General features: G+C 39.2%; 2 protein-coding genes across 2 annotated transcripts in view; both read left to right on the top strand.

Annotated features, from left to right (window-relative positions):
* LOC138861655 (uncharacterized) overlaps positions 1 to 2,116 on the top strand; it is a 5,138-nt gene extending 3,022 nt beyond the window's left edge. The window contains exons 3-4 of the mRNA XM_070121484.1: positions 1,488 to 1,737; positions 2,040 to 2,116. Of these exons, the coding sequence (XP_069977585.1) occupies positions 1,488 to 1,737; positions 2,040 to 2,116 (327 nt within the window). The remainder of the gene's footprint in view (positions 1 to 1,487; positions 1,738 to 2,039) is intronic.
* A 7,834-nt stretch (positions 2,117 to 9,950) lies between these two features.
* On the top strand, positions 9,951 to 22,348 carry LOC113822841 (Actin-related protein 8). The gene is made up of 11 exons (XM_027375374.2): positions 9,951 to 10,110; positions 12,393 to 12,560; positions 12,835 to 13,047; positions 13,632 to 13,805; positions 15,050 to 15,160; positions 16,716 to 16,832; positions 17,885 to 18,034; positions 18,373 to 18,594; positions 19,367 to 19,580; positions 20,072 to 20,200; positions 21,811 to 22,348. Exons 1-11 carry the CDS (start codon positions 10,090 to 10,092, stop codon positions 21,981 to 21,983), a joined length of 1,692 nt encoding a protein of 563 aa, XP_027231175.2. The 5' UTR covers positions 9,951 to 10,089; the 3' UTR covers positions 21,984 to 22,348.
* Positions 22,349 to 22,500: the final 152 nt, after the last annotated feature.

Genomic DNA, 22,500 nt, shown 5'->3' with positions numbered 1-22,500 from the left:
AATGGGTTTTCTGGGGGGGGGAGAGAGGGGAGGGGGAGGGTGATATCAAGGAGGATTTTGGAGAATGCGGGAAGTGCGGGGAGGAGGGGGAAGGGGAGGAGAGGTAGGGGAGTGGAGGAGGGAAGGAGGAGAAGCAGAAGGAGGAGGAAAGGTAGGGGAGGGGGCAGGAGGAAGAGGAGGAGAGGTGGAGGAGGGAGGGAGGAGGGGGAGGAGAGAGGGTGAGGGTGAGAGGGTGGGCGATAGGTCAAGGAGGACTTCTGGATAAATGGGGCGGGAAGTGGGGGAGGGAGGGGGAGGGGAGGGGTAGGGAGAGAGGGAGGAGGGAGGAGGAGAGTGATAGTGGGGAGGGGGGAAGAGGAGGAGGAGAGGTAGGGAGGGGAGAAGAGGGAGGGGAGGAGAGGTAGGGGGAGGGGGGAGAAGAGGAGGAGGAGAGGTAGGGGAGGGGGGAAGAGGGAGGAGGAGAGGTAGGGAGAGGGGGAAGAGGAGGAGGAGAGGTAGGGGAGGGGTGGAGGAGGAGGAGGAGAGGTAGGGGAGGGGGAGGAGGAGGAGGGAGGGAGAGGTAGGGGAGGAGGGAGGGAGGAGGGAGGAGGTAGGGAGGGGAGGGGGAGAGGTAGGGGGAGGGAGGAGGGAGGAGGAGAGAGATAGGGGAGGAGGGAGGAGGAGGGATAGGGGAGGAGGAGGGAGGAGGAGGAGAGAGAGGTAGGCGGGGAGGAGGAGGAGAGGTAGGGGAGGAGGGAGGAGAGGTAGGGAGGAGGAGGAGGAGAGGTAGGGGAGGAGGAGGGAGGAGGGAGGAGGGAGAGAGTAGGGGAGGAGGGTGAGGAGGAGAGGTAAGGGGAGGAGGGGAGGGGGAGGAGGGAAGGAAGGAGGGAGAGGTAGGGGAGAGGGGAGGAGGAGGAGAGGTAGGGGGGTGGGAGGGGGAGGAGGGAGGAGGAGGAGAGGTAGGGGAGTGGGGGAAGGGGAAGGAGGGGGTGGAGAGAGTGAGGAGGAGAGGCGGAGGAGGGGAGGAGAAAGGGAAGGGAATGGGAGAGGGAAGAAGGGAGAAAGAGGTGAGAGGAGGGAAAGAGAAGAAGAGGAGGAGGGGAAGGATAAAGAAAGAGGAAGGGAGGGAAGAAAGAAAAAAGACCGGAAGTGAGAAAGGATAATGAAGGGAAGAAAGAAAAGAAAGGATAATGGAGAAATGGAAAAAAAGAACGAATAGAGAAAGAGAAAAATGAATAAAAGAGAAAAAAGAGGAATTTAAAAAAATGAAGAGAAAGAAATAAAGAGAAATGAAACAAGAGAGAGAAAGAAAAAAAGAGGGGCGATTGGAGCAGAAGGAGGAATAATACAGATGAATAAGTGAATGAAAATGAAAATATGAAGAGCAGAATGGAAGAAAGATGAAGTAAAGGAAAGAATGAGATGAAGAGAAGAGAGGAAGAGGAAAGAGAAAGATAAAGAGGAAGAGAAGAAGTAGGTAAGCAGAAGCTTTGTGTCCACTCCTACAGGAGTGGACACAAAAACTGTTCATGTGCACGGCTTTACTCACGAATCGCTACTGCTACGACGGCCTCGAAATCACAGATGAGGCAACGACAGTCACTGGCAACAAGGTAGCACCGCAGCATATCACAAAATATCACAGTGAGGCACAAATCAAAGATCAAGAGTCCTCCCCAGCCCACACTCACACCTCTCCACACTCAAGCTCACCCGCCAACTGTCATCTGTGGCGACTCCATGGCCGTCACCGCAGGGGTAGCATCATCATCATCAAGGGGGCTGACGCCGACGGGGGCGCATAGCCGCATCCACCCTTCGCTTCCACCTACGAGGATCCCTCATGACTTGACGCCAGGCAGGGACTCGGCCCATCTCTAGTTCTTCACGGCAGGTTTGGTCGATCTGCCCAAGCCATGACTTCCTCGGTCGTCCCACAGGCCTCCTCCACCCAGGGTTGTCTCGAACAGAGACGACCTAATGGGCAGGATTATCCTGAGGAAAGCGAGCCAGGTGGCCGTATAGCCTGAGTTGGCGATCACGGATTGTGCAGATAACAGGTCTTGTGCCAGTCTCAGCGGTGCACCAGCCGTTGGTTGACACGTGGTCCCTGCCAACAAAGCTGGTTCTTCCATGATCTGGCACAAGGACCTATTACAAAAAGGCTTCAAGACGAGCCTCCAAGGCACACAGGACAATGTCCAGGTTTCTGCTACCGTATAGCAAAAAAACTGGCATTACCAGGGCCTTGAAAACCCAAGCTTGGTCCTTCTGCACAGGTACCGACATCTCCAAATACTCTTGTTGAGAGAGTTCATGACCCCTGCTGCCAGGCCAATCCGTCTGCTGACTTCATGGTCTGACAGCCCAGAGTTATGAACTACACTACCAAGGTATGTAAAGCTCTCTGTGACTTCATTGTCCTCGCCGCAAGCACGTACCGACTGAACAGGTTCTCCTAACAAGTCCCCAAAGTCCTGGACCTTGGTCTTGGTCCAGGAGACCTCTAGACCCAGGGGCTTCGCTTCATTGCTAAATGCATCGAGAGCCGCCACTAGGGTTTCCAAAGACTCAGATAGAATGGCAACGTCATCAGCAAAGTCAAGGTCTGTAACCTTGATATTGCCCAGCGTTGCCCCACAATGACTTTGAACAGTAGCTCTGCCCATTATCCAGTCCATGCAAGTGTTGAAAAGCGTTGGTGCAAGGACACAGCCTTGCCTCACTCCTGAACTGACAGGAAAGAAGCTCGACAGGCCCCCACCACACTTTACAGCACTTTCAGTACCAGCATACAGGCTTGCTATTAGTCCAATAATCCTTGTTGGTATTCCTCTCAGCCTCAGGATCTCCCAAAGTGACTCCCGATGCACCGTATCGAACGCCTTCTTGAGGTCGATGTAGGCTGCAAGCAGCAGGGGTAGCCAAGTATCCAAATTGTAAGAGGTTTGAGTGTGGGTTAAACGAGCTCCTATCGGACCCAAAACTTACAATGTATACTTCTGGAGGTGTAGAGTTTATAAAAAGGCAAGGGCTTGCCAAAAGGCCATCAGAAAAAGGCATTAAAATAAAAAGTGAACACCCCAAGTGGGCAACACGACCACCCGTTCGCATACATTTTTGTTATCATCATTATCATTATTAATATTATCATCATCATTATCATTATCAAAATATAGGTAATGATAATGATGGTAATAGTGATAACAAAACAGTGATAATAATGATGAAAATAGTAATAATAGTAATAATGGTAATAATAGCCATGATAACAATGATAACAATAATGAGGGTAATGATGATAACAGTAATGATGATAATGTTAAAAAGAAAAAAAAATAATAATGATAATAATGATAAAAAGAAAATAATGATAATGATGATAATAACAATAATGATAACAACAATAACAATAACAACATTAAGAATAAGAATGAGCCTAAGAATATTCAGCAAGCAAGAAGAGAGTTAAGGAGACCCGAGTTATTTGTCCAATCTTCCAAGAAGGATCAATAGAGTGGCTCTCGAAGGCCCGACGGAAGGTGATCGTTCTCCTCCCCCGCCCCCAAACCCGCAAGACCCCCCCCCCCACCCCCCCAGAGAAGAGAGGCCCGTCCATAAGGGTCAAAGTGCTTTGTGAATGGGGAGTGGACACTTTTTTTTTTTTTGAGACATTTTCTATCCTTTTGTGAATGTGTGTTTTGGAATTTTGATTTAGTTGTTGTTGTTGTTTCTCTTATTACTAATTAATCATTATCATTATCAACATTATTATCATTGTTGTCATTATTGTCTTTGTTATTATCATTATCTTTATCTTTATTGTTATTACTACCATTATTATCATTATTACTTTTCTTAATATTGTTATTATTGTTATTATTATCATTGTCATTAAGAATATTTTCATGATCATGATCATCATCATTATCATCATTATTATTATTATTATTATTATTATCATAATCATTATTATTATCATCATTATTATCATTATTATCATTATTATTATTGTTATTATCATTATTATAATCATTATTATTATCATTATTATGATGATCACTGTCAATATCATTACCGTTATGATGATTATGGATACCTTATATTGATTTTTATTCATTTGATAAAAAGATCAGTGGAAGAGAAAAGAGAGATGGATATATATATATATATATATATATATATATATATATAGAGAGAGAGAGAGAGAGAGAGAGAGAGAGAGAGAGAGAGAGAGAGAAAGAAAGAAAGAGAATGAAAGAAAAAGAAAGAAAGAAACAAACAAAAAAAAGAAGAAAAAAAACATATAACCAACCAAACAAACAAACAAACAAACAAAATCATACAAACACACAAAATTGAAAGAAGAAAAAAGATACTCCCCCCCCCCCTTCCCCAACGAATCAAAAACTGGCCCCAAAACACATCTGTCTTCGTCCGCCGGAGAAATGTGTCTTTTCCCACAGAAGGACAAACGGGGGCTTTTCTTAGCCTTGGGCGTGAGATCCGATGTCAGGGGAGAGGGAGAGAGGGAGAGGGAGGGAGGGAGAGGGAGAGGGATGGAGAGAGGGAGGGAGAGGGAGAGAGAGGAGAGGGAGGGGGAGAGGGAGGGGGGAGGGAGGGAGAGGGAGGAGGGGGGAGAAGGGGGAGGGAGGGAGAGAGAGAGGGAGAGGGAGAGGGAGAGAGGAGAGGGAGAGATGGAGAGGGAGAGGGAGAGAGAGGGAGAGAGGGATAGGGAGAGGGAGAGAGAGAGGGGGAGAGACAGAAAGAGAGAGAGAGGTGAAGAGGATAATAGATAAAGAGGAGAGAGAGAGATGAGATAGAGAGAGAGAGAGAGAGAGAGGGAGAGGGAGAGGGAGAGGGAGAGGGAGAGGGAGAGAGAGAGAGAGAGAGAGAGAGAGAGAGAGAGAGAGAGAGAGAGAGAGGGAGAGAGGAGAGGGAGAGGGAGAGGGAGAGGGAGAGGGAGAGGGAGAGGAGAGAGGGAGAGAGAGGAAAGTGGGAGGGAGAGGGAGAGGGAGAGAGGAAGGGGGAGGGAGATGGGAGAGGGAGGGAGAGGGAGAGGGAGAGGGAGAGGGAGAGGGAGAGGTGAGAGAGAGAGAGAGGGAGATGAGAGGGATGGATGGATGGAGAGAGAGAGACAGATAGATAGAAAAAGAGAGAGAGGTGAAGATAGATAGATAGATGAAAGAGAGAGAGAGATGAGAGAGAGAGAGAGAGAGAGAGAGAGAGAGAGAGGGAGAGAGAGAGAGAGAGATAGAGATAGATGGATAGATAGAGAGAGAGAGAGAGAGAGAGAGAGAGAGAGAGAGAGAGAGAGAGAAAGGTAGAGAGGGAGAGAGAGAGAGAGAGAGAGAGAGAGAGAGAGAGAGAGAGAGAGAGAGAGACAGAGAGAGAGAGAAGGAGAGAGAGAGACTGAGAAAGTGAGGATAGAGAGAGAGAGAGAGAGAGAGAGAGAGAGAGAGAGAGTGAAGAGAGAGAGAGAGAGAGAGAGAGAGTGAGGGGGGAGAGAGAGTGGGGGGAGAGAGAGAGGGATGGATGGATGGATGTAGAGGGAGATATGGAGATAGATAGATAGATAGAAAGAGAGGAGAGATAGGTGGAGATAGATAGATAGAGAGATAGATAGATAGATAGATAGATAGATAGATAGACAGATAGATAGATAGATAGATAGATAGATAGATAGATAGATAGATAGATAGAGAGAGAGAGAGAGAGAGAGAGAGAGAGAGAGAGAGAGAGAGAGGGAGAGATGAGTAAATGGAGGGATGGAGGGATGGAGAGAGAGATATGAAGGTAGATAGATAAATAGATAGAAAGGGAGAGAGGTGAGAGAGATGGAGATGGATAGATGGACAGATAGAGAGAAAGATGAGAGTGATGGAGATAGATATATATATAAAGAAAGAGATTGGGAGAAAGAGAGAAATCCAAAGAAACAGACATGACAGATAGCTAAACACACACACACACACACACACACACACACACACACACACACACACACACACACACACACACACACACACACACACACACACACACACACACACACACACACACACACACACACACATACACACACACACACACACACACAAACACACACACACCCATCCGCCTCCCACCCATCCCCACACACATCCACCTCCATCCTCTCCTCCCCCCCCCCTAACACACAGTATCCCCCCCTTCACCCACCCCTCACACACACACACACATCTACCCCCACACACACCAACATCCCCCCTTCACACACACACACATGTACATATATACGAAGGAAACAGGAGCCGACAGCGCCACCTGCCCAAGGCCTCTCCACGTTATTGCTTCTTCGGGGAAAACTCCCTCTGTCGTGTCCCTGGCTTCTGTGGGAGAGGGAGAGGGTGAGACGGAGAGGGAGGGTGAGGGGGAGAGGGAGAGAGAGAGGGAGAGGGAGGGAGAGAGGGAGGGGGAATGAAAGGGGGAGAGGGAGAGAGAGGGAGAATGGAAAAAGGGAGGGGAGAGAGAGGGAGAATAAAGGGAGGGGAGAGAGAGGGAGGAATAAAAGGGAGGGGGAGAGAGAGGAGGGAGAGGGAGAGGGAGAGGGAGGGATGAGAGGGAGGGGGAGAGGAGGGAGGAGAGGGAGGGGGAGAGGGAGAGGGAGAGAGGGAGAGGGAGAGGGAGAGGGAGGGTGAGAGGTAGGAGAGGTGGAGAGAGGAGAGAGGACGAGGGAGGGAGGGAGAGTGGGAGAGGGAGGGGGAGAGGGAGAGGGAGGGGGAGAGGGAGAGGGAGAGGGAGGGTGGAGAGGTAGGAGAGAGGGAGAGGGAGGATGAGAGGGGTAGAGAGGGAGGGAGAATGAAAGGGAGAGGGGAGAGGGAGAGGGGAAAATGAAAGGGGGTGAGGGGGAGAGAGAGAGGGGGAGAATGAAAGGGACGGGGAGAGAGAGAGAGAAGGGAGAATGAAAGGGGAGGGTGAGAGGGGGAGAGAGAGAGGGGGAGAATGGAAAGGGACAGGGGAGAGAGAGAGAGGGGGAGAATGAAAGGGAGGGAGAGAGAGAGAGGGAAAGGGAGGGTGAGAGGGAGAGAGAGAGGGAGAATGAAAGGGACGGGGAGAGGGAGAGAGAGGGAGAGAGGGAGAGAAATAGGGAGGATGATAGAGAGAGAGAGAGGGGAAGGGTGAGAGGAAGAATGAAAGGGAGGGGGAAAGGACAAAGAGATAAAGAGAAAGGTTGGGGAGTGGATAAGAAAGGAGAGAGATTGGGAATTAGAGGGAAAAAGAGAGAGAGGGAAAGGGAGGGTGAGAGGGAGAAAGAGAGGGAGAGAAAAGGGGGGGAAAGAGAGGGGGAATGGAGAGAAAGAGAGGGAGGGCGGATGAAAAAGGGAGAGAGAGAGAGAGAGAGAGAGAGAGAGAGAGAGAGAGAGAGAGAGAGAGAGAGAAAGGGGGAAGAGACAGATAGATATAGTGAGAACATAGAGAGAGAGAGAGAGAGAGAGAGAGAGAGAGAGAGAGAGAGAGAGAGAGAGAGAGAGAGAGAAAGAGCAAGAGAAAAAGAGAGAAAGAAAGAGTGACGTGTTGTGATGGAAAATGTTTTGCTTACAAAGAGATAGACATAGAAAGAGAGTTAGACTCATAGATGAATAGACAAAGAAAAGGAGATGGAAATACAGGGATAAATGAATGGGTAGATAGATGGATAGATAGACTGAGAAAGAGAGTGAGAAAAGTTTTTTTTAATTATCATCCTTATTACCTTTATTGTGATTGTTATCAGTATTATCATTATTATTGTTATCATTATCATTATCATTACCAATATCATTAGGATTATCATCCTTATCATTATAACTTCATTATTGTTATTATTATTATTGTTATCATAATTATTATCATCGTTATTATCATTTTCATTTTATCATTATAATTGTCATCATTATTTCTATCATTATCATCATAATTATTGCTATTATCATCATTATCATCATTTTCATCATCATTGTTATTATCATCATTATCATCAGCAATATTACTATTACAATTGTTATCATTATTACTAATATTATAAATGTTATCATTGTCATTGTTGTTATTAGTATCATTATCACTAATATCATTATTACTTATACCCTAATTATCACTATGGTTATTTCATTGCCATTATCATTATCATTATCATCATTATCATTATCATCATTATCATTATCATTGTTAATATTATTATTGTAATTATCATTATTATTATTATTATTATTATTATTATTATTATTATTATTATTATTATTATTATTATTATTATTATTATTATCATTATTATTATTACTATTATTATTATTATTGTTATTGTCATCATCGTCATTATCATTATTATCATTATTACTACTATTATTATTGCTGCTATCATTGTTATTATCATTGTTATCATTATCATACTGTTATCATCATTACCATTATTATTGTTATCATTATTATTACCATTGCTTTTTACTCCTATTGCCATTGCTATTATTATCACTATGTTACTGTTATTACCAATATCATTATCATTACTATCATTATTGTTATTATCATGATGATGATGATAGTGATAATGATCATTATTGTTATCATCATTACCATTGTCGTTATCATCATTATATGTTATCATTGTTATCATTATCATTATCATTATTATTATTATCATTATTATTATTATTATTATTATTATTATTATTATTATTATTATTATTATTATTATTATTATTATTATTATTATCATTATTATTATTATTATCATTATTATTATTATTATTATTATTATTATTATTATTATTATTATTATTATTATTATTATTATTATTATTATTATTATTATTATTATTATTGTTATTATTATTATTATTATTATTATTATTATTATTATTATTATTATTATTATTATTATTATTATTATTATTATTATCATTATTATAGTTATTATCATTATTATCATTATTATCATTATTATTATCATTATCATTATCATTATCATTATCATTACTATTTTGATTGTTATCGTTCCTATTACTATTATTATCATCATTGTAGACATTATTATCATTATCATTATCAGTATAATTGTTATCCTTATCATTATTATCATCATTGTTATCATCATTTGTTGTTATAAATCTTATGATCATTATTATTGTCACTACTATCATTACTATCATCGCTGCAGTATTATTATTGTTATTACCATTAATTTTGTTATCAATATTATCAGTGTTATAAGCATTGTTATCATTATCATCATCTCTATTTGATTTAATTAATGATATTATTATTATCATCATCATCATCATCATCATCATCATCATCATCATCATCATCATCATCATCATCATCATCATCATCATCATCATCATCATCATCATCATCATCATCATCATCATCATCATTATCATCATTATTATTATTATTATTATCATTATTATTATTATTATCATTATTATTATTATTATTATTATTATTATTATTATTATTATTGTTATTATTATTATTATTATTATTATTATTATTGTTATTATTATTATTATTATTATTATTATTATTATTATTATTATTATTATTTTTATTATTATTATTATTATCATCATTATCATCTTCCTTATTGTTATCATTACTGTTATCATCATTTTCATCACTAATACGATCTGCATTTACAATAAATCATCATGTTGTAAATATGATATTGTTGATATATATTACTATTTTTTACTACGCTCGATAACTTTTTTTTCGAATTTTCTTATTAATTGAGAAACCATATGGGAAATGGATTTATATACGCATCGCAGATACTGAATTACAATTAACTGTTTCTACAAAAAAATAATACTAACATTTCCTTTTTGAGAGAATATAGCAAGTCATAAATGATAATTTATATGTTTTTATCTTTATTGTTGAAATGTATTTAAAAATATTGTTGATATTGATAAACTTCAACAGTTTGTAACCCGGAATTAAGAGCTCAGTCAGACGCCGGGAACAACAATAACAAACCTTCGCGAGAGACAGGAATAAGACGAGTTAGAACACCATAAGCGCCATTTTCTCGTAAAATTTGTGAAGGAAGAATAAGAAGAAAGGAAGAAAGGAAACAGAAGAATGCCTGAGCCTTTCTCTGAGGTGAGGAGGGTAAATAGAAATAAAGTGTGGTGATTTTGACACTTAGGTTGCCGTGTGTGGTTCGTGGCTTAATTATGGATTTCAATTATGTTTGATAGATTTTTTCTGGCCCTTTATCGTTCTAAGTATTTGATATGGATTAAGGTTTAGGTAGATTTTGTGCCATATGACAATGTCCCCTTCTTATGACCATTATTTTCTGAGTTTAGCAAGCGAGGGCTCAAAATCAGTTCCTTGTCAGATAATAAATTTCTAGGAAACTCCTAGTTATTTAATACCAAAATCTGTGTGGTGGAGATTCATTGGTATTTTTCAGAACTCGGCTACAGGCTATTGGATGATGTGTAGTTCTTATTAACCCAATATTGACGGGAAAATGTTGCGTTCACTTTAGCATTGTTTTGTCAAATGTTTCTGTACATAGATGGCTCCGCCAGTGCTTGGCCATATAGGAGTCAATTAGTAGATCTTAGTGGGAAAATACTAGAAGATATTATTGAAAATCAAGGAAAAGGGTAAACAGGTGAGACAAGTATTTCTTACAATTGGCTCATTGGTGCCTTTGTAATTGTGGAGCCATCTACATGTAAAAACAATTACAAAATTAAACGCACAGTTGGCATGGCACTGGTGGCAATTGGTTAAATATCTGGTAACCGGTTGTAGAGCTCCAGACGAAGCCAGTTGATGAAGGCATGTGGGTTTAAAGGTCTTGTATTTATTGAATTAGTTAATATCTGAATCCTTCTTCTATAACATAGGCCTTAACATAATCAAATTACTCTCATGAGTGTAGTGTATGAATATGGACTTATCATTGGTTATGATGTAGATCAGAGTTGAAACTAATGTAGCATTTAACCCAATGCTGATGGGTAAAAATGTTTAGCAAGTGGACGTAATAACGGGATTGTTGATGCGCATCGGCAGCTTCCCCTTTTTGTGCTCGGCTTGGTCTGTAGCTTATGAGCGACATTTGGCACCTAAAAACTGTTATTTTGCTATGATTTATAAAAATATTATAATTTTGATGGTTTACCTTTATTATAGGTGCCATTGCCAAAAATCTTTACCATATAAATGAAGCCGCTACAATCGGAGAAAAACAAATTCCGTCCGGCGAGCCAGTGGTGTGGGAATGAGCATGATACGTTGCCATCCGTTTTTTGGTCCACAACAGCCATGGCATGATATACATGCCACCTGTCGGCTAGTGGTTAATAAACATATTTTTGGGCAATTGTTTTGAGAACATCTCAGGATGCACTTTTCCTCAGAGTTCTACCTCTTATAGCTAGCAAGACATAGCTTAGATTGATTGCTTAATTGATGATGAATTATCATGGTGGTCTGGAAGCTCTGTCTTGCCAGAATACATATAGTAGATGCCTCTTTGTTTCTGCCAGTGTGATGGATGGAGTCCATGGGTTGCTGGACATGGCCATGTGAGCTTAGATTTAAGGATTTTGATTAGCAATTGCATCTTCAGTTCCATGGGTAACTCCTTGTTTTATGTTTTCTTTGTCTCTTTTTTTTTCCTCTGGACAAATGGAAATTTATCCACTGAATAATCAGCATAAGCTCTATCTTGGTAAATTAAATGTGATGGAGATATATTGGTCTATGCTGAAGTGTTGGTAGCATAGGAACCATGACTGTTGCTTGATGCATTGGTATTCTGGTTATTGAATCTCATGGACCCATGATATAAAGTTCTTAGCAAATTATACAGAAGAGGATTGTATGTAGTTTTAAAAAGACTAATACACTGGTCCTTTACAATACTTAGAATAATGATGAATCTGTTCAAAGTAAAGATAAACCCATAGTTCCTCACCAAATGTCCATGGATACGCATACCAGGGGACATATTTGATACCAATGCTAACAAACCACAGCCATATATATTCAGGGAAGCTGGGACTTATACACCCCCCCTAGCAGTAAATGTCAGATGACGAACCAGTCCAAGTTGTATCTTGCCAAGATATAAGGTTACATGTGTGGTAGAGTTGGTTGGCCATTTGCAGTCAGAAGAGACAACAGTATTGCTTGATGAGGTCCTGGACAGTTACTTCTCCATTAGGAGATTTATATAAAATACATGTTTAGAGGTATTAGTACAATAGCTGCTCTTGTGTGTTTTGGTACTTTAATGGTACATGTATTAATGGTAGAACCTCTCATAGGTTTTATACTATCTATAAAAAAAAAAAACAGTGATAGGTCTCAGTCAGTCAGTCACCCAGTGCATTTTCAGTCATTGTCTTTCTTTTTTGCAGCATCTGGAAGCTCAGGCTAGCATAATCATCCACCCAGGCTCGCGATACCTCCGCCTGGGTCGTCCATCTGACTCAGTGCCTCACACCGTCCTTCATGCCATCGCTCGCAAGAGGAAAAAGGGATTGCCGGTGTATAGTGACCCTTTCGTCATCCCTCAGGCTAAGTTGGTGCGCTCCTATGTGATTTTTTCTTGTGAAGGAAAGAGGCCTACCCCATTTAAGAAAGAAGTTGTATTAGTATTTTATATTCTGGTCTCATTGATCTGCAACCTCCCTATCTCTGTGTATTACTCTACCATTGATGTGATATATGAATATACTATTTTTCTCATAGTAATTCCTATCTTTAGCTAATTGAACTATACAAAAGTACAAACCAGCCACACTCACACCATACATGAATACCCACTTTAGACTTATTGTGCTGCCCCTCCACCTCAAGGACAGAGAAGCCGTTCAAGAGCTGGAGGAATGTCGTCTGAAGGTGAGCCATATCCTGCAGTCTTCCTTAATGTCTGATGGATCGCGGAGATTCGCCACACCGCCACAACAGATTGCAGCGTACAATAAGCGCTTGCAGCCTGTACAGGAGGAAACAGCTGAGCCTTCCCCACCGTGGGTCCACAGCGACAAGGACTTTATTGTTGGTGATGAGGTAAGGGCTTTGCCAGTGATTGTTTGTGATTGTTGTTTGCCAATAAACTAACAAAAGTGTATGTTAGGATTCTTAAGATGTTTCATACTCTCTTACTCTTGGGATTGGTTCTGTCTCTTGTATATGGAACTTAGACATCAAAATTATCAACTGTATTTAGTTTGGAGAAATAATTATTAACAGGCTATAATTTGGAAGTAGATTCCTAATTTTGTAGTCGCTGATGGCATTGTTTTTTCTTTTAGTTTGATGAGAGCCTTTCATGTAGCTGTTTGGATGCAGTTTTGATTTATAGAAAAGTTGATTGCATCATGAGCAGAATAGGCCTGCTATAGGTACTATTTGAAAGAAATGTTTTGATAAGAATGAATATAAAGAGGATAGTGAAAGGAATGTAATTGTTTTGATACAGATGATGGAGGTAATAATCATGACAGCAATCATAAGAATGAAGTTAGGAAATAAAAGAAAAAGAATAAAGTTATAGCAAATGTCACAGAGCCATTGATATCAAGAGCCACACCTCTACCACACCTACCACTACCGTTACAGGAGACCTTACTCATGTTTCGATTACTTTCCAGATCCTTTCCCTCCATCCTTCAGAGGAGTACAACATCCACTTCCCCTTCGTCCGCGGAGACTTGAACATTCACAAGAGCTTAGGGGGCTCGATCAGTGCTGTCCTAGCTGACTTAGAGACGATTTGGGGACACTGCATCTCTAATGTTCTCAATGTGCCTATCAAAGATTTAAAGGTATCAGTGTGTGTAGTTGTTGTTTTTGTTGTTGTTAATGTAGCTGTGTTTGATGTTTTTGTTGTTGTTCTTGTTTTGTTTATCTGTTACTGTTAAATTAGATTTCTTTTTTTTTGGGGGTGGGTGTAGGTGCAGAGGGGATTGGTATTTCATCTATTGTTATCATTTTATTGTCTCTTTGTCTGTGTTTCTGTCTCAGTTTATCATTTTCTGTCTCTGGAATAGATGATGATAGATTGAGAGTAAATTTGCAGTAGTATGATTGATGAATAGATGGCTTAACTACCATCTCTAAATGCCTACCACTTAAGGTAGGAACCAGAGTCAGCAGAACTAAAGCTCTTGAATGGATTCCATCAAGTCCCTCGAGGATCCTTTGTAAAACTGTGCTGTCATTATACTAATATGAGTAGAGACGTAATTCCTATGGAACTAGTGTGATACTAGTTGAACAATCCCTTCAGTGGGTTGTGTGGTCAAATTTGTTCAGTTCTACTCACACTGCATCATACCTACCATGGAAGAAGAGGTAGGGAAGAGTCGTTATAGATCTATATCAATGTGTTACTCCATTTTTCTATCTTATGTCCTGCTATATAGAACAGACATCACAAAAGTAATATATAGTATCCTCAGCATCATACTCATACCTACAAATGCTTTCACTTACTGAAAGCATGTGCATAAACATTTAATCAAACAAGTCTTGTCATATAGTGGCACACACAAATTACTTGTTTACTAACTGCGCTTCCCATGCAACACAAAAACACTACCCCCAGAGCTGATAGAGTACACCTCGCATGCTGTCACCCCTCACTAGACACAAGGGAAATGCACACTCAGTGACACACTTTCAAACTCATTTCCTAATTATCAGGTTTCCCCCTATCATGCACATCCCTGAGAAGTGCTCAGCCTGGACAGTTTACAGACAGTACCCCAACACATCTCCCTAACATTAACAGAGTTACTGTATGAGAATGATTCTCCACCTACATGATTTGTGGTTTCTGTAAAAGAAGCCACAGTATCAAACAAAAAGTATATAAGAATATGAAGAGTATCTGACCAGTGTCTTAAACAAATGAGGTACATGATGTGAAACTACTCTCGTTTAAATTCCATGAAGTATTATGTCTGTGACTACATGCATGATTGTAGTATATCATTTCAGTGATTCTATGGGCAGATATGGTATCTTGTATTCTCACATCATCTAACCCTTTATTCCTTTTTTGCAGTTCTATCGTGCGGTGCTCCTCATTCCTGATATATACAACCGGGACTATGTCAAGAAACTCACCAACCTGCTCCTTAACGGCCTTGGCTTTGGTGGTTGCTTCGTCCTGCAGGTATGTTGAGTTTGGTATTACGTTACTGCTTCTGATTTTCAAGGTTGCTGAATATAGATAGCTTTTAAGGTATTATTTATGGACTTTTTTTATTGTATATATTTATTTATTTATATACCCTGATGATGATGATGATGATGATTATAAGTGTAATGATTCTTATGATTATCATGACAATGATAATCATATTGACAATGATGATGATGATGATGGAGGTCTGAAGCAAAAGTTGTTTGAACAGAGAAAAAATCACCAGAGTGAAAGATTATATTTGGAAAGCAGTATAGTGCATCTTCACAAGACAGTAGAAACAAAGAAATTACCTATTACTACCTCCTAGTCTGTACAGCTCCCCCTCCATTGACAAACAGCAATGTATCAGTGTCAGAAAATGTATAACTGAGATTGAGTAAGGTCACTGTGCAACTTGTGCTGTGAATTTATTCTTCCTCATTTATAACTGTTTCGATACTGGAACAACATTTTTTTGTCTCTCCATCAGAATTTTTTTTGCTAGTGTCACTTGCTTTTTTTATTCTTGCCTCTAACATTGTTCAGTCTTGTTGGGGGATTTCCCTCTTTATGTTTTATTATTATCTGCCTTGCTCTTTTGGAGGAGTTGGGGTTCATTAATTACTTTCTTTTTCTTTTTTTCTATTTTGTTGGAGGTTTTTGTGCTTGCGTTTCTTTGCTGTAAGTTTCTTATCCCTACATCATAGATTATGCATAGTACTTTGGTGCTTTCTCCTTGCCCTCTCCCCTTTTCTTATATTTTCTATTGTAGGCTTTTGCATCAGATCTTGAGGACAAAGAATGGGGTGTTTCATGAATGGAAAATTCCTTTATATCCATTCCCTGAGGTCTGATGGTGGTGTCTCTGTCTCTTCTTGTAAAGCTGTTGCTCAGTTTTCAGTCGTACGATCTGATATGTTGTTCCGGGTTCCTGCGGATGGGGATGGGGGAGGATGATCAGGACTGGGGCAGCTAGCATGTGGATTTCTTTATTTCAGTGGTCTTGTTAGCTTGCATTATTCAGCTTTGCGTTTAACATATTTCACTTGGATTAATTTGGGCTTTTTCATGCCTCTTGCTTCAACACATTAGGCATTAGTACTCGTATGAATAGGGGAGGAGTTTTTCGCCCATTTAACTCCTTATATGTGTTTTGTTACTCATTTTATTAGTTGATGTGCCAGCTTTTTCTATCCATTGTTTTATTGTTGTTTGTTTTTATATCAGGTTATGTAAACAACGTTTTTCTGAATTTGTTTATCATTATCAAATACTAATCTTTTCGATATTGATGGGACTGTGTTGATATCTCAACTAAATCCCATTCAGACCTTTATATCAGTTAGCCAGTGAGAATATTTTAACTGCTCATACTTTATTTAATAAGTGTTTTAAGTATTTTTGGCTGTGGGTGAAATATTTCTGGATTTTTGTTAGGTGAACATATATTTCATGTGTTGGAACAGTATTTATGACACAAGGTAACGCTCTATTTTCTACTCCGTAAGCTTCTTGCTTCCCTCAGACAATAATGCTCTTTCAGGATCACGTAGCGGCAACTTTCGGTGCGGGTCTTGGCTATGCGTGCGTGGTGGACGTTGGCGACCAGAAGACCTCTGTGTCGTGTGTGGAGGATGCCATCTCACACCCGGCTACCAGAGTGAGTGCAAGACAGGTGGTTTGTAGGTCACCTGGAATATTCTTTTATTGGTTCTTCATATCTGCCTATTATCTGTTTTTATTGTATTATTCATCTGCCTTAACTGTCCAAAATAAGTTTTAAAGCATTATGATTTATTTGATGTCACATGCAGGTATCAGAAATGGAGTTCAGCAAAATCTTGTTTCAGTAAAAATGTGAGATGTTAATTATTTTTATAAGAGCATTGACAGAATTCAAGTGACATTTGGCCTCTTTGAGATGTCAGATATAATTGCAAAAAATGGTGTTGTGTGAGTGATGTTGAAATGTTGAAATCAAAGTAGGTTACTAAGTTAAGAACAAGTTTACCAGATTAGTTGGGTCAGTGCTTCAGCTAGACCAAGTTTGACTTAGCTTTTTGATATTTTGTAATGGTATATAACTAATCAGTATTAAACAAATATGCAAATTTACACCTACACCCATACCCACATCCATAACCATATCCACACCCATGCCCACATCCATAAATACGCCCACACTCACATACACACCTGCATCCACATACACACGCACATGTACATTCACATGCACATGTACACACAGATGCAATTGCACATGCATGTACACGCACACGCATGCACACACACATGCACACACACATGCACATGCACAAGCACAAGCACACATACACTCCCCCAGACTCTACACTCTACACTCTACACTCTACACTTCCTCTTCTACCCCTATACACCTAAACCCACAGACCCGCATCAATACCTCACACGTCCTGGAATGTGTCAGAAAAACTTAGTACTTGAAATTTTACTTCTTCACCATTTACCTTTCTACATGTTCAGATTCCTCAAATTTAGAAACTAATATTCCTCTTAATTGCTTTAATTAATTAGTTGATAAACTGAGCTAAATAAATGTATCTCATTACCTTATTTTTTTCATTTTACAATTTTCAAGCCACAGTTTGAAATGAAAATCCATCTGAATTAAACACACACAATCCAAAACAGAATTAACATCTTGTGTTTCCGTTCTCTATTCCCGGTATCCAGTTGAGAATAGACTATGGGGGAGCAGACGTGACGCAGGTGTTCCACTGGCTGCTGAAGAAGAGTGGGTTTCCGCATCAGGTCAACCCGGCCAACAAGCTTGATGCCATGCTGCTGAGCAAGTTGAAGCACGAGTTTTGTCATGTCAATCTGGTGAGGGGTTCTTGTGTTTTGGTTATAGCATGTTATGTGCTGTTTACGTTTGTTACTGTATACATATGTTGTATTCTATTTCTTGTGCTAATTGGATTTGTTATCACTATGTGTTTGTGCACTTGCCTTCACAATAATTCAAAAGTGCACGGTTTCTTCGTTTTTGTGTGGTTATCTTAACAATCTTTTCAGGAAATTACCTGCACCATGTTCTCCTGAGTGCACCTATGCAACAGTTTCATGACTTTAGCATCACTTCACCTCCACAAGTTCATGACCTCATCTGTACTACTATTTCACTAGATTTCACCTCGACTTTTTGTGCCCCTTCCTACTAGAATGTGTGTGGTGCGCAGGAGAAAAAGTTCACTGTGCACACGCCCGGAAAAATGCCCATCTCCTACACCATTCAGATGGGTGATGAGCTGATCGTGGCAGCCCTGAGCCTTTTCTATGCCGACTTGCTCAAGATTACCGGGCCGAAGATGATGCACACACAGAAGCCCAATATGGGTGATCCAGATGACCCCTTCGATGAGAACTACCTGCGAGAGACTAGTGTGAGTGACGGGGACTTTTCCTTGTGGGAGGGATTGATGTTGATTGTGTTTTTGAAGGGCAGTGATGATGGTAATTTGTATTGCTATATTTGTATTTTTTTGTGTGTTTTGGCTTTGTAGGTTAAAAGGATGCTTTATGGTGCTGCCGTCAAAGTTTTATTAGTATTATTATCATTTGTGTCTCTGTGTGTGGGGGGGGTAATTTTTGTATTAATTAATTAATTGATTTATTTTTATTCACTCTTTTATTTGTTTTTGTGTTAATGTTTGTTCATTGTATTGAGCAAGCATATTAAGGATTAGAACGTATCCTTTTGCAACATCAAAAATTTACACTGAATGTCTTCATTATTTTGACGACTGCTTTTCATAAGACCAAACTGATTCATTGCTTTAGATGATGTATAACAAAACAATTCCATTGAGAGATTGATTAATTGTTATGCTTGCTGTATTTCTCTCCTCTGCTCTGCCATGTAGCTATTTCACAATACAAATATTTCTAGTATTGAATGTGTCTTGACATCTGTTTTCATAGAGAGAACAATGACAAAAAAAGAATAATAGATATAAAAGGTTGCCAATTCTTAATGTAATCCAAATACAACCTTGTAGGAATTAACTTGTATATCTTGTTACTTGTTATATTATTATTTTTCAGTGCCTTGGGTAGGCTAACGATATACTTTATATTTTTCAAAAGAAGTGGGACTTTGTCATTATGTCAGTATACAACAATTTTCTATTCCCATTTCCGCGCTTCTTCCTCCAGAGAAGAGGAGGGAGAGAAGCTGCGGAGGCCATGGACGTGGGAGGGGGGGACGCTGGGGATGGAGGAGAGGAGGACATTGTGGTGGACGACCAGCCCCTTCCCCCGTCACAGATTCCGTCCTCCTCGTCTGCGCGAAACGACTCCCTTGCCTTCAACTCGAATGAGAAGCTGCTGTCCCTTGAGCAGGCCATTTTGACTAGCATAGACAGATGCCGTGAGTTTCCGTGTGGCTTGATCTTCGTTGTGAAAGGACTTTGAGATTAATTTGCAACTGGTGAACAACTTCTTTAATATCATTTTGATTTTTTTTCTCTTCTTTTTCAAATAAGATAAGAGTGGCAGTCTAGATTGTAATAATTTGAAGATTAGGTGATGGATAATGAACTCATGCATTTCTTAGAGTTCTTTCCATAGCCTTACTAATAAAAGATATTAGATATCTGTGCAGGAATATTATGGTTTATTGTTTGAATGTTTTTAATTAGGCTAAATGACAAATTTAATTGTAATATTTGTTGACCTTTGTGTAAAAATGATTAGAATATTATCTTCCTCCCTTTTTGGCTTCCTGTTTTTATTATTTTTTTCTCTCTTTTGTGCTGTCTGGTATTTATTAGTTATCATTTCTTTCAATAATCTATCTCAGTACCACCTCCTTCCTTCATGTTTCAACGTCCTAAGTTCAGGTCTGAATCCCTCTTGCAGAAAGTGACGAGATGAAGAGAAAGATGTACAGCAGCATCTTGATGGTGGGAGGGGGAGCCAAGTTCGAGAGCCTCGGCAAGTGGCTGCAGAGCCGACTTTTGTTACAAATTCCTGTTGCATATCGTCCAGGTAAGAGTACTTGAGTTATGGTTTTTTGTTTTTAAAATTGTGCTAAGAAACATGGATTTCCAGGATCTGCTTACTGGATTTTCATCTTTTAGTTTATATGATAATTATGCTATAGTTTAAATTTGTGTAGTATATCTTAAATGATGCCACGAGGGCTCATTAGTGGGGGGTTCATTTGCAAGTACATCAGACATTTAGTAGCTGCAGTTGATAGGAATTTACCCGTATTTTTAATTTATCACACTCTCACCAACATATCCCCACTGATCTCTTTAAATAACTATCAACTTTGGGAAAAAACACCTCGAGTATATCAATTGGCATCAAGACGACCAGTGTAATGTTAGTGTGCTAATCCCGAGAGCATCATATTGCAGTTGTGCAAACGTATTGCTTGGACATGAAACTACTGTTAAGAAATGCTTATATTACAAATATTCCTATATTACCAATTATCACAGTAAGGAAAGTTATAAGATGAAATCATGATGGGAGAGAAATCATACTGATGATTGTCAGTCACCAGGAAATATTTTGTTTTATTCTGATCTATTTTCCTGTGTTAAGAATTCTTTAGTTCATGAATATTTGTAATTTATAATTTAAGAGTGGGGACAAAAAAACAAAAACAGCCTGTCCACTCTGTAACTAGGCTCGTGTTGGCTTTTCTGGAAAAAAAGATTAGAATATGTTTCACTCTGGGAAAAGGGCCTGATTCTTAAAAGCATCGTTCGAGGTTTTGTCAAATGGGTCCTTTGTGGCTCAAGGCAATTAAAGGAAATAGGAAATGAAATTGGCTCAAGCAGAGGAGCTTTATTTTACTGTCATTTTCTTTCTTTCTTCTTCTTCTGTTTCTTGTTCTTGTTCGTGGTCTTGATCTTACTCTATTCTTGTATTTTTTGTAGTTTTTGCATTGTTTTGTTGATTGGCAATTTAAAAAGTATAGTATTGGTATATTTATTATCTTGTTTATTTATTTTTTATTAATGTTGATTGATTGACTTATTCATATATATATATATATATATATATATATATATATATATATATATATATATATATATATATATATATATATATATATATATATATATATATAATGTATATGTATATGTATATGTATAATTTCTCCCCCCCTTTCTTTCTTCTCTTTATTTTCCTTCTCTTTCTTAAAATATTGAATAATTGTTCAATGAGAATGTAAGATCCTGTTTCACATTACAAATGTAGATATTTTTATCATGAGCTTTCTTGAAGAGGTATTGAAGATCTTGTTCATATTTTTTGTTTGTTTTGGTATTATTTGTGCGAGTTTTTTGAAATACTGAATAAATATTAAGTAAGAATATAGAATGCTGTTGCTGCTGAGAAATTGTTTTTTTCTCTGAAGTTTGTAATACTTCAGAGGTAGAGGAAGTAATATAATGATAATATCTGGGGAGAAATATCACAAGATATTTTGTCCTGATACAACCCTGTTTTCCAAGGATATTTGTTGGAAAAGAGGAATTTCATACATTACTTCACAAATGAAAAATGTTTGTGATATTTTTTCTCCTAGTGACGCCAACAACATTATTAGTCACAACGAAATTCCTGACTCCCCACAGAACAAATCGAGATTATAACCCGTGCGAAAGACATGGACCCGTGCATGACGGCATGGAAAGGCGCAGCGCTCATGACCTGTCTGGAAGGGAGTAACGAGCTTTGGATCCAGCAGGCGGAGTGGAACAAGCATGGGGTGAAGATCCTGAGGGAAAAGTGCCCGTTTATATGGTAGCCGAGGGTTGGACGGGCGGATGTGCATGTGTGGGTGTGCATGCGTGTGCGTGCTTGTGAGTCAGGTGTATGTTAAATAATTGATAAAATATTGGTTTTATTGAAAGAGTTTTATTGAATCCTTTTGACTGTGGTTACATGATTACAAAGTCTAATGGTTTCTAAAAAGGAGAATGTAGTGGACTTTTTTATATTTTTTCTTATTTGGCATCAATTACATATGATTTGCCTATTGTAATATATCAGTGATGATGATGTATATGTACACTATGCTTTATTTATATGATAAAACAAAAAATATGTGAATATATGCTGTTTGAAAAATTTGTCTTAATATATGTATTAAATGATTATAGCAAGAGAAAATGTATAACCACACCTCTTACTGCAATGATAACTCATACCATATACTAGATAAAAGGAAAAGGAAGGAAAATTGAATTTTGATAAATTAGTAAATTAGATTCAGCGAGAATAAGGAGGAAGAGGAGAACAGGGGAAATTCCTTCCAATTCCTC

Source organism: Penaeus vannamei, chromosome 4 (genome assembly GCF_042767895.1).
Source record: "Penaeus vannamei isolate JL-2024 chromosome 4, ASM4276789v1, whole genome shotgun sequence".
In the NCBI taxonomy this organism is placed as follows: Eukaryota; Metazoa; Arthropoda; class Malacostraca; order Decapoda; family Penaeidae; genus Penaeus; species Penaeus vannamei.
The sequence above is the reverse complement of the archived record's forward strand: the minus strand, read 5'-3'. Positions and strand labels throughout refer to the sequence as shown.

Excerpts from the sequence above, each read along its gene's own strand:
- LOC113822841 (XM_027375374.2), top strand. The coding sequence starts at position 10,090 with ATGCCTGAGCCTTTCTCTGAG. Across the intron at positions 15,161-16,715 it reads GTGGTTGCTTCGTCCTGCAG|GATCACGTAGCGGCAACTTT; the intron begins GTATGTTGAGTT and ends ATGCTCTTTCAG. Across the intron at positions 16,833-17,884 it reads TCTCACACCCGGCTACCAGA|TTGAGAATAGACTATGGGGG; the intron begins GTGAGTGCAAGA and ends CCCGGTATCCAG.